General features: G+C 42.0%; 1 protein-coding gene across 4 annotated transcripts in view; it reads right to left on the bottom strand.

The window, feature by feature from the left end:
* Window positions 1–15,708, bottom strand: part of LOC120793850 (transcription factor SOX-6-like) — a 109,371-nt gene that overhangs the window by 30,277 nt on the left and 63,386 nt on the right. For all 4 annotated transcript variants that reach the window (XM_040134290.1, XM_040134293.1, XM_040134291.1 and 1 more), the window contains 2 exons: window positions 8,069–8,241; window positions 5,287–5,355 (listed from right to left, as the gene is read on the bottom strand). In XM_040134290.1, the coding sequence (XP_039990224.1) occupies window positions 5,287–5,355; window positions 8,069–8,241 (242 nt within the window). The remainder of the gene's footprint in view (window positions 1–5,286; window positions 5,356–8,068; window positions 8,242–15,708) is intronic.

The raw sequence follows: 15,708 nt of genomic DNA, 5'->3' as shown, positions 1-15,708 counted from the left end.
ATTCCTCTGGGAACACTGGGACTGACTGGGGCTGCTTCACTAGCGCAAACACACAAAGATCTCCTTTTACCGCTGGGGGGGGGGGGGTCTGGATGAATGGACTGGGGAAGGTGCTGCTGCTGGGGCCCCGCTCTGCTCAGACCCTAAGAAAACACAAGGCCCCCTTCCTCTAACTGCCCACCAGACAGATCGCATACACACCTAGGGACAAGGAACATGTGTACACGCGCAGACACACACTCAGGATTAATGGTCGTCTTGTGTACGGGCAGCGGGGTTAGAGGGCAATGAGTACGTATGTGGTGTGTCTGTATGTTGCTGTGTTTGAGAAGGAGAGGAGAAAAAGAAAGAAATGTCTAGTTGTGCAGTTGGCAGGTATGCACACATGTGGTCGTGAATGAGTGTATCCCTTGATTTTGTCCATCGCTTCACTTGAGGCAACAATCTGCAAGTTCATACAGGTAACTTCTGTTTCGTCTCTGTGGCCACTGAAAAACAAATCAGCCCAGGACATTTGTTATTCTAGTGACTTGTTGTTTGATTACAGCCTAAAATGAAAAAATAGAGAAAGAATACAGCATAAATACATAAATGACATCCCAATTACAATAATTGCAAGGCCAAAAACATTATGGTGTCAGATACACTTTCTAAACTTACAGGGGATCTCTGCACAGAAACGTCACAGTGATGATGCCAACAAAATCTCACTGGTTTTTCCAAAGTTTGGATATTCCGATTAGTTCTCCTCATCATTGCAAGAACCCTTTAATCAACTGCTATTGCCACCTGAACCTTACATCAGCCAGGTTTCATGGCTTACTTATGTAAAAGACCAGAATATGTATTATAAACTAATGAGCCATTAAAAGATATGATGATATTTAGTATCAGAACTTAATCAAATAATTCAATATGATGGGAACTGGACTATAGTGCCGCAAACAAGTTCAGTCGTAGGTGGTTTTTAACCACTTTCTAACCACTTGTGGCTCATTGTTTTAGTTCTCCAGCCTGTATGTAACCCGTGTAGCTGAATCTCACTGATCTCATATAAAACTACAAGCAGCTGTTTGCAGCGAACAAGCCCAAACAAGGCAAACACGCAACCTACAGTAGCTACAGAAGAAAGTATCTAGCTAGCTGAAAATATATTTGTTTCCCCAGGAGCTGGTGGAACAAAACATCAGCATAAAACACGTGAAAATATATACCTATGAAGCGTCTGTTTGCTAATATATTGGCCATAGCAACTGGATAAGCTAATGCTATACCAGGGCTGAGGTCTTTTAGCTTGTTTTAGTGTCTCTCTGCCCCCTAGTGGCCAGAATTTGCTTAATGCAGCTTAAAGAACACAATATACCTTTAAATGATTACAATGGCCATGTGAGCACAGCGAAGACACTAGAGGTGATTTTAATTCAAGCAAATTTCTCTTCTTTTTTCTATAGGCTAACACACAGGAGTGACTGCCATTGTAAAGTCAAGAGGTAGCCATTCTCCATAGTTTGATGAGTCCAATCGACGTTATGGGCTTTCAGTGGCTTTCCGAGTCATTGTGTCTGAAGGTGTATTTGCTGACGTGGGAGCTGTCTGTCTATCTAGTGGCCATTTGCGCGCTCCATTAGTTCTTATGCATGTGTGTAGGTGTGTATCTGTGCGTGTGCCTGTGTGTGGATTGTTGTGTTTGCGCCTGTTTGTCCAAACCTCACCTAACGTCAGCGCTTTACTGACGAGAAAAAAAAAAACCTCGAGTCTTTGCTTCCGACTGTGATGAAACAAGGAATTTACAGAGGAGAGGGCGTTAAAGTAGTTTATCTGCAAGACTTCTGGGATTATGAATCTATCATGACTCATTAAAAAACGTCAGAATTTCCTACATTTGAAACTCGTTTAACTGTTACACAATGCTAGCTCTGTGTCAAAAACTTAAATTAAGAACGCTGGTCAAAACCTATATTTACTTAAAATTAGTCACAACGTAAACAACAAAAAACAGTCAGCTAATGGTGTCTCAGAGGGAGGCAGTATACTGTAATCATGGAACAGGCTGTTGACTACATCATCCACAGAGGAAAAAAATACAACAGGATTAAACGGAAAAAATAAAAACAATAAGAAAACAACACTCAGGGGGACAAGGACTCAAAGAGAAAAGAGGAGGGCAGGCAAAGGAGGATACAGAGGAGTTATAAATGAAGAACAGAGAGAGGGAGGAGGAGGAGGAGTGCGGCTTTGCAGTCATTAATTAGCCCGTTAGCTAGGGCCCGGGCGGTGCGGTTAGAGCCTGTGCCTTTGTGGGCCTGAAGGAAATGGGCCACATATGAGAGCCATTATAGGAACTGACTTAACAAAGACACATGCCTGTCAGCCACCAGGCAGGGCTGGGCCGCTCTGCCTACGGCACACAAAGGACCCACCACCACTGCGTGTGTGAGTATGTGTGGGAGTTCACGTGTGCGTGAGTGTTTTGTTTTGTTTTTTTGTGTGTGTGTGTGTGTGTGTCAGTGGAATATATCTGAACTGTCCATATGTGCGTTTTTTTTTTAGTAACTTTTAGTTAATATCAAATGCCTATAATATGGTTTATGTGTCAGCTTGCATGCATGTATACAGATTTTATGTATGAACATCTGTTGTTTCTTCACATGGTTTTGTGTCTGCATGTGTGCCTGTATCTGTGTGTGTGTGTGTGTGTGTGTGTGTGTGTGTGTGTGTGTGTGTGTGTGTGTGTGTGTGTGTGTGTGTGTAACCATATCTATGAGAATGGGGCCTTCGGAAGCGTTTCTTTAACCCATGGACATCCCCCGCTGGTTCTCCACACCATTTAAAACCACATGACAGGAAACCTGGGTCACTTTGAACTCCGCTCCCCCCAACAACACTGCACTGCACTCGCTGACAAACACACTGACACCATCCACGGACAAAGAGGAAAGAAGGAGCGTCTAGAGGCAGAAATGGAAAAATGGGCTAAAAACAGCATCCCACTGGATTTCCAGGTTTTATCATCTCCATTCATAAATCCGATACAGTGCTGATGTTGATCCAGAAAATTTTCAAAATTTATGTTAATAAGTCATAAAATATGTGCTATTTAATCACTGATGAATGGTTAACTTTATTTGCCTTGATGATGCAACAGACAGCACGTGTGCTGCACATCATGGAGTTGCAACTACTCCACTTCTCAAGCAAAAACTTTTTCTTGGTTTCTTATTTTTTCCATCTGGACAACATTTAGTGCTTCAAATTAAGATCTGAACAATAACCAGCACTTCTAAAAAGTGGTTTTACCACACTGAGGCCTATTCTTTTCAGCTAAAACGGTAGCATTTGGTCAGCTCCTCAGAGTATTGGCCTGAGAGGAGGCTCAGGTCTGGATTTGATAAGTGGAAACAGACCAGTGCAGCGCTGACTGTGTGTTTAAGGCCAACACACATCCGACACAGCGTAAACAGCCCGTACCCCAGTGACTAAGCCCTGGAGCTTAGCCATAATAATTCTAAACCTCTGTACAGTAGATAGACCATATGCTCCTTACTAAGCTGGGTTTGTTCGCCAGGAAATGCTATTGTTTCAAAAATAACTTAAATAACAAGAAGTTTGCACACACCCAGCTGGGATGTATATAATATTAAGAGTGTTTTTCAATTAAAGCAAATTCTTTGTTTTGGTCTCTTTTGTGCAATCATTTCTGTACCTTAACTAAATAGCAGATTTATGTCGTTCTGGCAAATTTGAATTAAGTCCAACATAGAAAATAAGTGTGAAACAAGAGAAACAGTGGAATAGGTTTCACCTGAATTTACAGCAGATGCTTCTGATAACACGCTGCTCTGAAGAGCTATTTTCTACATATCCCTTCATCCTCAAAACCAAATATGACACAGTATCCGTGCCTCACAGCGTGGAAGAGGATCCAAGTAGGGGCTGGTTTTTATGGTCTTGCTCTCCCCTGGGGCTCAGAGGCCTAATGAAGTCAAATCCGAGCTTTATTAAAATCCAAAGGTGGGGCCCCATAATAAAAAAAAAGAAAAAAAACAAGAAGAAGAGGGGGGGGCAAGCCCTCGTTAACTGCATCACACCTCCGGAGTAAGGGGAGATCCAAAGCTTGGGATCGACCGGGGGATACACAGGGTGTAGGATGAGACTGAACCTAGTCACAGTGGCAAGTGGATTCAGATTGTCTCACAAATTGATTTATTTCAGCAGCACTCCAACCACTTAAAAAAAATAAAAATAAACCAATGAAACACAAGCTGGCTAACTTCCCGCATAGCCATCAGCCACAGTGCGCAAATTTACCAGCATTTGTTTCACAGCTGGTGGTAATTTCTTGGTGAGTATGTATGTATATACAGGGCACGGATCATGAATCTCAGTGCATCAGGTGGCTCAGTGAAACAGATGTAGGAATGAGGGAAGGAAAAAAAAGAAATTTCAAAAAGAGAATCGCAGATAAACAAAACAGCCATGGATCCCTTTTTTTTATCCGCATGTGAATGTCTATTTGGGAAAAGATATATTGCCTAGGTTATCCTTTTTCTAGTCCAGAACATACTGTTTTTTCATTACCTTGTAATGGAGTAAGAGAGAAACAAGACACTGCAGAGCTCAGAGGAAAAACTGTACGTAAAGGCAAAATAAAGCATTTGATTGAAACAGACAGAGAGAGGAGTGCATGCAGGGGTGAAGAGAGGAAACACATGTTGATAAATAGACAACTGGCAGAAGACAGAGTAGGAGGAAGCCCAGAGGAGGCTGTAATATCGATTACTGAGTGATCAATGCAAAAGTAAATGGTTCAGCCATAACCAGGGCAATTACTGGGTCACCGTTGTATGTTTCTGTGTCTGCGAGTGCTTGTGTATCTGCATACCTTCGCATGAATGCAAGACTGCTGTGGTGTAACTGTCGTGCCTTTCAGTAGCAGGCACATCACAAAAGAAAAGGTCAGGACCTCTCATGTTATTGTCGTTTTCCAATCTCACGTGACTCAATAATAATGGAACCGGAGGAAAACAGACGCTTAGATCATCCAGACGGGGGGACAAAAAATCGGGGGAAGAAATGGGGGGAGTCTGCAGAGGGCGGGAGTAGTCAGTTCAAAAATGTGAGGAATGTACGAAAAAAGTCTGTGTGTATTTGTGAATGTGTGTGTGTGTGTGTGTGTGTGTGTGTGTGTGTGTGTGTGTGTGTGTGTGTGCACGTGTGTGTGCGTGTGTGTGTGTGTGTGTGCGTGTGAAAGAGTGGGTATATAGGAAGTTGTGTCTGCCTACTAACCTGGATCTGTTGTTGGAGAATGTTTATCTTTTGCTGCTGCTGCAGGAGCTGCTGCTGCTGTCTGGCGATCTGCACACACACAATGGGATGGAGAGAAAATGACAGTTAATAAGACAACAAGATGCATTATTCGTATATAATGTTTTCCATAATTCTTATGGGACAGAATGAGGTGGGCTCAAAATGTTTTCTTATTCTGGAAAATTGCTGTTTATTTTTCCCTTACTATTTTTTTTAAAAGAATTTGCTTTACAGTATCAATAAGAGAAAGGACGCACGCACACTGAACTAATGGCCCCATTTAATCCTTTTTTTTACCAGAGCTATGATGTTTTGACAGTAAATGTTTATCAGGTATGCTCCACAAGTGACCAAGAAGGTTGTTGCAGCATTAAAATCAAATTCAAATATATACTTTGGAGCCCAGAGACTGTGCTGACCAGTTAATGCTTTTTCATTGTGTTGATAAACCCTGCTGATCTGTGGTGAGCAGCATGTTAATGCTCAAAAAGAAACAACGTCTGGATTCCAACCAATTTGCTTCAAAAACTGGGTAATCTTTAGTAAACACTGGTAAAAACAGAAACACTGAGTTTTGGCATTGAATGAGGGCGCATGAAAAACTAGAGCAGAATGTGAAAACGCTCATCAATGAAGGTGAAAATGCTCAAGACCAATGAAAACAAAACAAAAAAAACAAACGAAGAAACAGGGAGGTGGAGAAAAAAGTTAGCCGTCATGCTACGTTCAAGATCATAATCAGGATATATCTGACCTCCAAAGGCAGCAGGGAAAGTGTGGCAACCAGAGCCTGAAATACAGCGTCGAAAACTGCCAATGAGGTCAAAAATGCCTTGAATGCGGTACAGTAAATCGGAAAAGAGGTACAGCGGCACTGAGTGTTTGACCTTCAGGTTATTATCTCAAAGGGCCTCAGCCAAGTGTGATGGATGGTGCAGCTAATTCATGCTATCAGCAGTTCGGAAAGTTCCTGAACAAATCTCTTAACTGACAGTGAATCTGTGAGATTGACATGTTTACTAGGCCAACCAACGATATCCAGTATGCCTGCCCCCCCCCACACACACACACACACACACACACACGACCATCAACACTCATCAAGGGTATTTCTTCCTCTGTTGTTTTGATGTGAGATTTTCTTATAAAAAAAAACAAACAAACATCTGAACTCGAATTTTAAAGGGTTGAGTCTCATCCAGTGACGGGCAGCTGGGAACGGCCAGTCATGTGAAGGTAAAACCCTTAAAGGGGCAGCACGTTCAACTACTTGGTCCTGCCCACTCGGAGCCAGAAAAGTAAAGCAGCTGCCTCTCTTTTTTCTTGAGGAGTCGTTTAGTATATTTATTCTGAAATGTAATTACAGGCTGCTGAATGGGAGGCGGCGCCCCATTTGCACACATGTCATATTTCATTAAAGGCAGATTTCTCAGGGTTTGTCTGTAGGGCATTATCCTATCAAGTCTCAACAGCCAAATGACTGGCTGATATTGGAATCTGTCTTTCTTTTCACTCTCTCCATCTTCCCGGTTCTTTTGTGAAGCTGTGAAAGGTGGAATGTGTTGTGATGGGAGATGTGGACTTGTCCGAACAGAGCCTGTCGTAGGCCGACCTACAGTAACGTGTTGGCAGAGAGTGAAAACAAAGAGCAGCTCGCCTAAACGCCTCTCTGCTTGGGCTCTCTCTCATTCTCCTCCTCTGTCACATGCCATTATTTCTTATCTCTGTCTGACACCTGAAGACACGCATCAGCTGCAGTAACTTTTGCCACGGCTTTTGAACCCACGCACAGGCGTACACGTATTTTAAATAAAATTTTGTTTCTCCTTCACAACTCGGGTTGTATTGTGGAAATTTTGCCCATCGTTACTTTCGTTTATGATGACGTTTCATCGACCAACTTCACCAGGAAGGCGGCAACATCACTAGAACAAAGTCTAACAAGGGAAGCGATATGAGAGGTCAGGCAACCTCCCAGGCTAAACACGCAGTTTAACCATATTATCTAAATACAAAGGCCCATGTGACAAATCTAAGGGACACAGGATGATTACCGGTGTACCAAAAAGGAAAAAAGAAAATTTCCAACACAAAATTATGTTTATTTATCAGCGATTTATCGAATATTTTCTTTTCTTTCTTGCTAGGTAGGGTATAGTTTCGTCTCCTTCGGTCTCTGAAACTTGTAAAAAAAACAGTCTAAGAAGAGAGCATCGATCAAAGACAAAGAATTTCTGCAGAACCTAATGGCCATTAAAAAAGACAGAAGGGGCTGGAAACTTGAATATCTGCCTTTGTCTCTATCTGTCTATAAATAAATGTGTCTGATCGTCCGATTGAACGTGTTTTTTTGCCCTGTTGGACTCACTTTTAGTGATGTCATCGTATCCCCTAATCTCAGCCGTCAGGTCAGTGAGTAAAACGTCACCAAGACTGAAAGGACTAAAGGAAAGGAATTTATGAGCTATTAAGGCATCTTGATCTCTTCAACTTATAAGAAACTGACATCTGTCACTCACACACTCACCTGCCACTTAATGTACTCTATACAGCTACTTTTATTACTATCATACCACATATCAATGAAAAAAAAAAAAAATCCATTCACTCAAACCACATACAGCTGCTATAAGGCTTGTCTGACTATAAGGCTCCTGTTTTTTTTTGTGTCTTTGAACATCTACTTCAGATTATACAACATACACCAACGCCACCCCAACACATTCACATACACACACACACATCCTCCAGCCCTCCCTACCTGCTCCTGCTGCTGCCTGGCCAGCTCCATCTGTTGTCTCTGCTTCTCCAGCTGTGAGGCGGCCATCTTTTTCTGCTCGTCATGGGCAGCAAGGAGCTGCTCCCTCAGATTGATCAGCTGACCGATCATGGTGGAAAGCTGGCGCTCCTTCTCCTCCAGGGACTCTGGCGTACCTGGACAGGAGATTAGGATGTGTTACAGTTTTTGACATTGATAACATGGTACGTCAGCGAGCAGTGGTAGTAGTTGTTGAAAATAAAAGTATGAATGACGATGGATGGTCTACAGCCGGAATTAAATAAAATTATTGTTGATCCATGGACAGAGCGGGGCCTTAACAATGCATGGATGGGGTGTTCAGGTCCTACTCAGTACAGGCAGAAAATCACCACAAAATCGCACTTGTTCTGTTAATGCGATTGTTGACGGAATCAAAAATGGATTTTACACTCAAACCCTCTTCAAGCACCAAACGGCACGAAGAAGTCCGGTCCATGGTGATGTTCAAGGTGTAACGGTCATGACTGCAACAAACTTTTCTTCTATGGGCTTGAGTTACTCTGGAACTTTTTCATTCACATAAAATCCCCTTACCGAAGCAACTTCAACAAATGCCTGCACAGACCATAAAGAAAGAGATATTCACGTGTGTTTGGCCAACACAAACTACAAACCCTCATTCCCAAATTCCCATAAATCATCTGGCGTGTAGTTACATCTTACTACTTATTATCTTCTGCCTTGTCTCCACATGCCATCAGTGTTTATCACTTAGTGTCTGCTCCCAAAAACAATAAAATCAGTTTGACTTAACCTTTTAAAATAAGTAGCTGTCACGGGTTTGTCAGGTTTATGATTTAGACATTCTTTGGAGGTTTTAGTCAGGAAGAGTGCCCAACACCAGTAAGACTCCTTTTAGATACTGTAACTAGATTACATCGAAGTTTCACAACAGGCAGGGATAGCAATGCCAACATCTTCCTTTTATTTCCAGCCAGTTAAATAGAAAAACTGTTTTTGTATTAATTTATGTTCACCATACATCTTTGAAAAAGACAACCACTTTTACTTTTTCATCAGCATCGCCTCACATAATTTCATCAAGATCTCTAGTATGTTGTGGGCCTTTGATCACCATACTGTGTATTTAGAAGTGTGCTGGATTTTGTAAATGCAGCTCTTGTCAGATCGGTATCAGGTGTCAAATGTAAAACTCCCTACTACCTCTGTGCTCGTCACTCTCAAAGCCCTTCCCCTGTTTTTCTCACAGTCTCGAAATGCCACATTCCCTCCACACTTCAGTTCCGGCCACTTTTATCTCAACTGTTGGCCCTGGGGAGGGTGTACGCGTGGCGTCAGCAACAAGGGGGCTTCGCTGGGGATGCGCAACACGTGGAGGCTCACACATTGTTTGCCAACGTCCAGAAGTTTCTTCTGCATTGACAAGAAAACGACCCCCTCGCTAGGGTTCCCACTCATTAACCCATGAAGACTTCTGGGAGACAAGCTGGGAGAATTTATCATCTCCTCCTGTACAAACAGACATTTGCAGTTGAAATGCACCACAACCCGTACGTCAAAGCCTCAGCCGTGACTGACTCGCAACTGAAATAAGCAAGAAAAAAAAAAAACGTTTCAGTCAGAGACACTGTCAACAAAATGACCATTTATAGCAAATAGTTTGGCAGAAAAGGCTCGCAAAGCCTAAGCAGAAACGAGGACTGTGCTTGGGAACTAACCACCCTCAATACATATATGAACATAACATTTTAGTGAAGTCAACGATACCAAAGAACAAATAAGGGGGATGGTGAGGCGGCAGAGGTAGTGGCCAGTCGGCATGACTTCAGTGCTCTTCCTGATCTGATATAAATTGCTTAAAAAGTCTAACGTTGCTGCCTGTGCCTGGAAAATAGAAATATATGCTATTATTTTTGTCTGTGTTGCAACACAACCACATAACAAGCTGATCATGGCCCAGACAAAAAGCCCTGTTGCTTTTAAAATTCAAGTGGATTTGAGGGCTGGCTTTTAGCACTTTGAGTTGCATTTTGGTTTACAGTTTAGCCGTAAACATCTGTACACTGGAAAACTCTCTGTCCCTTTGCCCCGAAGCCATGTTGAATTGCTTGGTTTCTATTGTTGAGAGCTGCACAAAGGAAGGATAATTAATTTCTCCCACAACATCCGTTAGAGAAGCTATTCGCTGTCTGATGATGAAAACCCAGAAACCCTCTGGATAATTTTCCTGACCCTGAAGCTGCCGCTGTTGCTGCGGTTGTGTGTGCGATTCTTTTTTGTTTAGTGGATGTATACCAATCATGGCCACAATGTAGCAAATTTCTTGGTTTTCTTCTTATGTGAATGGGTACAAACACACATGCAAGTTCTTCTTCTTGTGGGAGTTTGTGTGCGTGTGTACATGTACATGGGACATGAACTTGCACACTTCCACACTTAAGTTTATCTTGTTTAGAAGTTCTCCCGCTTGTGTATGTGCATGTGTGTGTGTGTGTGTGTGTGTGTGTGTGTGTGTGTGTGTGTGTGTGTGTGTGTAAGGTCTTGCCCTGGGGCCATGTAGGGAGATTGCAGGGTGGCCCCAACACTACCTGCATACTAACAGAGTCTCCATTGTCGTCCTGTCAGGCCCCTATTGTACCCCAGACCCCCTCCAACTCCACACACACACACACACACACACACACACACACACACACACACAGAAATTACCCCTCAGCACCCCTGTATCAAAGGCAACATTCTCCTCTTCTTGTCTCTTTTTTTCATGCTTTCATTCTTTCTTTTTTCGGTTTTCCCCAAATGACCTCCCCATCAGTTTCTCTACTTCCAAGCCCAGATTCTCCTCTCCTCTCCTCTCCTCTCCTCGCCTCTCCTCGCCTCTCCTCTCATCTCATCTCCTCTCTCTACTCTTGACTTGCTCATCTATCTTCCCTTCTTCACTCCCATTATCAACGCTCCTCTTTCGTGTCTCTTCCCCTCCTTTCTCATCAGTTCTCTCAATCACCTCTTCCCCGTTTCCTCCCTTCTTCCCATCTCTCCGCCCATCTCTCATCTTATCACCAGTCTTCTCCTCCCTTGTTCTCTTGTTTTACTTTTTCATGCTCTCAAAGTCTCTTTGTCCAATTTAGTCTTGCAACACTGATGGATACTTTATAATCCCGTCATGTCTCAGAACACACACACACACAAACACAGAGACTTCTTCCTGTTTCCGCTACATTCTTTGCAGTGAAATAAAGCCTATTGTGTAATCGCAACAACTGCGATTACAACGCAGTGATTCATCTTTGTGGATTACGGGTTGTGCATTCCAAACGCGGGGCCTTGCGTTCCTTCGGCGCTTCTGGCACCAATAATCATCTCAGATGTTTTCCGTTTTCCATCCATCAGGATTATTCCCGACACCTGCTGAGGGCACCAGCCAAAACAGAAAGCCATTAAGTGTTTTCTCAGTCTGTTTGGATGATCGGGATGATCTGTCTCTTGACCAGGACCAGAGCACGATGTCAAAACTCTTACGTCTGCATGAGGTGTTTGTTAGTTGTTACTGCCTGGTCACACTTTTTTTTTTTATTGATGAGATTCAAATCCCGATTTTCTGTACTGTTTAAGTTTTCATCTCAAAATCTTTAACATGTATTAATATATCAAGTCATAAAATAGTATTGCCACAGCTGAAAATGTACTAAGAATGTGCAAGTACGTGTTTTGCACTTACTTGCACTTTAAGTGCAAACTATTTGAAGTGCAATTCATAAACCCATTCATACATGAGTAGGATTGTGCGCAATGTATTTTTAATAAAACTCCACATTTGTATTTTTTTTGCATTTTCTTTCTTTTCGTTTTTGTTTTTGCTTGGATTTTGCTTCTATTCTCTTCTTTGTCATTTTACTTTTGCAGAATTTTTGTAGTTTCCTCTTAATCAAAAGCCAGAAATGGAATATGAAAAGATTTTTAGAATACGTGATGATGTTGAACATAACATACTGTAGATGCATATTAGATTTATGTAATTTTATGAGTTGCATAAGAGTTGGTGGTGCTCTTTTACAGTAATTATGCATCCTCCCACAATACTTGTATAACACTGGCTGATTTATAGATTTTTTTACCAACTCCTTCAAAAATTCTCTTATACAACCTATCAGAAAGTTTTTATGCATCTAGATCTCACCCGAGTAAAGACACATGTTTGGTGTGAGGGAGGACAACGGCAGAGAGAAAATAAAGCACCACAGTTTTGTTAAGAAGAATATGTAAACACCTTGAGGCAGACCGGTTACAGCAGCAGAAGACCAAGTGGCTTTAACTCCTGTCAGCTGACAACATCATCGCAAAACTAAAGTGAAGTCTTAAAAATGTCACCTGGTTCCCACAGTTGCCCTGTTGGAGCTGCGCAGACGGCTGCCGTGGAAGAGTGTAGTCATTCTTGGCACACACCCAGATGTGTTTGAGTGCAGAACTTTGTGTATGAAGGAGGACATACTTGAAAAGCATGTATACTTACAAACCTTCCCAGGATAAGTCGCCCTAAAAATAACTGCGACTGAACAAATAGGTTCAGGTTGTTGTGTGAGGAGCCACAGAGCAACAGCTGAGTTCGTGTATTTAGGTCAGCCAGATCTGGCTTAATGTCAGCCATCAAGAAATAAAAGACTCTGACTCTTGAATTCAATCAGAGCGTTCTTTGGTCAGGACGCAGCTGGATGAACAGAGACATCTGTTGTGTGTGTGTGTGTGTGTGTGTGTGTGTGTGTGTCTGTGTGTGTGTGTGTGTGTGTGTGTGTGTGTGTGTGTGTGTGTGTGTGTGTGTGTGTGTGTGTGTGTGTGTGTGTGTGTGTGTGTGTGTGTGTGTGCGCGTGTGTGTGTGGTCCTTAATGTGCATGCATGTATGGGTACATGCTATATTTCTGCGTGTTTATTAGCGTCTAACACACAAGAAATCGATAAACTGCACATTCCAGCTTGTATGTATAGCTGTTGCCTTGGGTCTGGTTGCCTGTCTGAACCTCAGTCATAATGTATTTAACCATGTCAGTAGAAGGGTTCTGTCACACAAATAAGAGAAAAAATAACATCATACTTATTCAGAAATATTGAATTACACACACTGAAAAACAGATACATGAAGCTACTATTTACACAATAAGAATGATCTTGTGTTTTTTAAACAGAGGAGCCAGGAAAAGGTGAGCACTTCATTTGAGCTATTATTATTGACCATTAAATCTGATCACAATTGATCTGTCATTTCATCGGGACTTTCTTGCTGATTCCTAAGCCTCTCAGGCAGCACTTAAATCCAGGATGTTTCCCTTCCACCAACCCTGGTCACCTAGAATTTCCATTTATAGATTACTAAATTGATTTCCCAATTACATTGCAGTGACAAACGCCATCGCTGGCTGGATCATGTTCAGAGACAATGTTTTTTGACTGAATGAAGCGCTGCATTTATCTACCACCCCAGAGTCACAGGGTGGGGTTCAGAGGGGATGGCGGGAGGAGTGCAAATCGCAGGACTCGGACACCAGAGTCCAGGCTTCACTACAAGTGGATGTTGTATGTCAATTTGACAAATTTTGACAGACAGCGAATGAATGCATTGTCAAGGAACATTTTACTGATCCGTGCAGTATCAGCCTTTTCTGCGACTTTCCAGATTTGTTGATTACCAAGAGTTCCTCATTATGTTAACTAAGAACATAATCTGAGACTGTCCTCCGATAAAAACGACTCCATAGGTCGTCTGTGCAAGCCGCTTCTTGCGACCCATAGTTACGTTTTATTGTTAGACGGCCTCTAGCCGCTGTAGTAATTCTGACTGGAGCAAAGCAGGAAGGCTGGCGACAGACCAAGTCCACATAACGAGGAGGACAAGGTGGGTTGATGGGTCGACGAAACACTGGACTTTGACGAGGGAGACCGCTGTTCGTTTTCCCATTCAAACTGATAGTCAATGGTGTTTGTTTGAACCATGACTGTTCTCTGACCTTAACTACATGTTTATTATTGCAACCGTGACCATGAAGGTCCAGTCCGCCTGCCTCAGGTACGCTCCTATGGGTCGTATCATAAGGTAGGGGTAAATGACATATATGGTTGTCTAGGTTTGAGGACTTGTTGCGTAATACGGTCTGCTCTGTTTCCCTCAAAACGCATTTGCTTTTGCTATTTAGATGTATATAACTTCTACCATTTCTAGAACGACAAGGTTGCCTCCACACGTTTCACCAGTCAATGTGGTTTGTTGGGTTATTAAGACATGCAGTGTGTAGTGAGGGTAAGGTTAGGATGGATTCAATCTGTACGGAGCTTGAAAGCAAGTGCTTCTTGAAAGGCTCAACTCAGGGCAGCAAATGCCCCTGACCACACTGTTCCCCTTTTAATACGGCTTTTGTTTTCGCAACCTTTTCCTCTCGATCTTCATCCGACTTGAGAGAAAAGTCGGAGCCCTGATAAAGTTTGCTACATACTTTTTCTCAGCTAACTTGCGTATTATATGTGTGATTAGTATTTCGTGACAGATTTGAGGGATAAATAAATGTTGAGAGAAAAGATTAAAAAAAATAACCTGACCTCTGAAAGTGGGTAGAAATGAAAAGAGCTGCTATGAACTTGGAAAAAAAAATTTTAGTATCAGATGATCAGCAGAGCAAAAACACACACACACACAAACTAAATAAATAAATAAAAACAGTGTGACAGGAGTTTAGTTTTAAAAACAATGGCTTTGAAAAGAGGCATGTGATGATTAAAAAAAAGGAAAATAAAACCTATAGCAGTAAGAGATAAATAGACTCACTGCAAACAAAATGTAAGGTGAAAACTGAATGACCTTGCATTTCTAATTTTCAAAAAAAAAAAGAAAAAAAAAAGTGTGCAGCCTCCAGTGTGAAAAATGACTCATTGAATTATCAGATTCACTACACAAAAGCATTGAGAGATATTTAGTGGAGTTTGAGAGACAGATGTCAGCTGGGTGAACTTGAGCTTTTTTGTATCTGTTTCTCATTTTCAGTTGACAGCATAACCCATCATAAAAGCTTTCTTCATCTTTAAGTCTATATCTTCATCTTAAATACATAGGCATATAACAGAAAAAGAAAAACCGCAGGTGTAAATGTCTGTGAGAAGAACAATCTGGCACTTGACCTGGACTGAGATCAGATATGCCAATTTTTAATAAAATATTCAACGAGTGGAAATTATATGACTTACTTCTGATGAAAATAGGTCATATGAACTGAATTTTCAACTTAATAGTTCAAGGCCATGGCAGTCTAATAAAACTTTTTAATTTCTGGACTTATGTGGCACACCAATCCAGACCGTCTCTTAAAGAGCGATAAGCTATGTAACAGATACCCCGGTGATGCGTTGGAAAAGGTGTTTAAGTAGGTTTTGTGCGTGTGTCTGCGTGTGTGTGTGTATGCAGGGAGAGTGTCGGTACGAAAAGAGAGAGAGTCGGATCTCCGTCCTGGAGCGAAAGTCAATGTCAGTGCTGTTCTGCTGTGGAAGCTTCTCTGTAGTCCAGTTCTTTCCACTTTTCCACAGAGGAAATGCTTGCCATTTCAACGGGAGACGATCACAAACGGTTTCTCTCACTGAGAGGA

Source organism: Xiphias gladius, chromosome 8 (genome assembly GCF_016859285.1).
Source record: "Xiphias gladius isolate SHS-SW01 ecotype Sanya breed wild chromosome 8, ASM1685928v1, whole genome shotgun sequence".
Classification (NCBI taxonomy): Eukaryota; Metazoa; Chordata; class Actinopteri; order Istiophoriformes; family Xiphiidae; genus Xiphias; species Xiphias gladius.
Note: the sequence above shows the minus strand (reverse complement) of the source record. Positions and strands in the feature narration are given on the sequence as shown.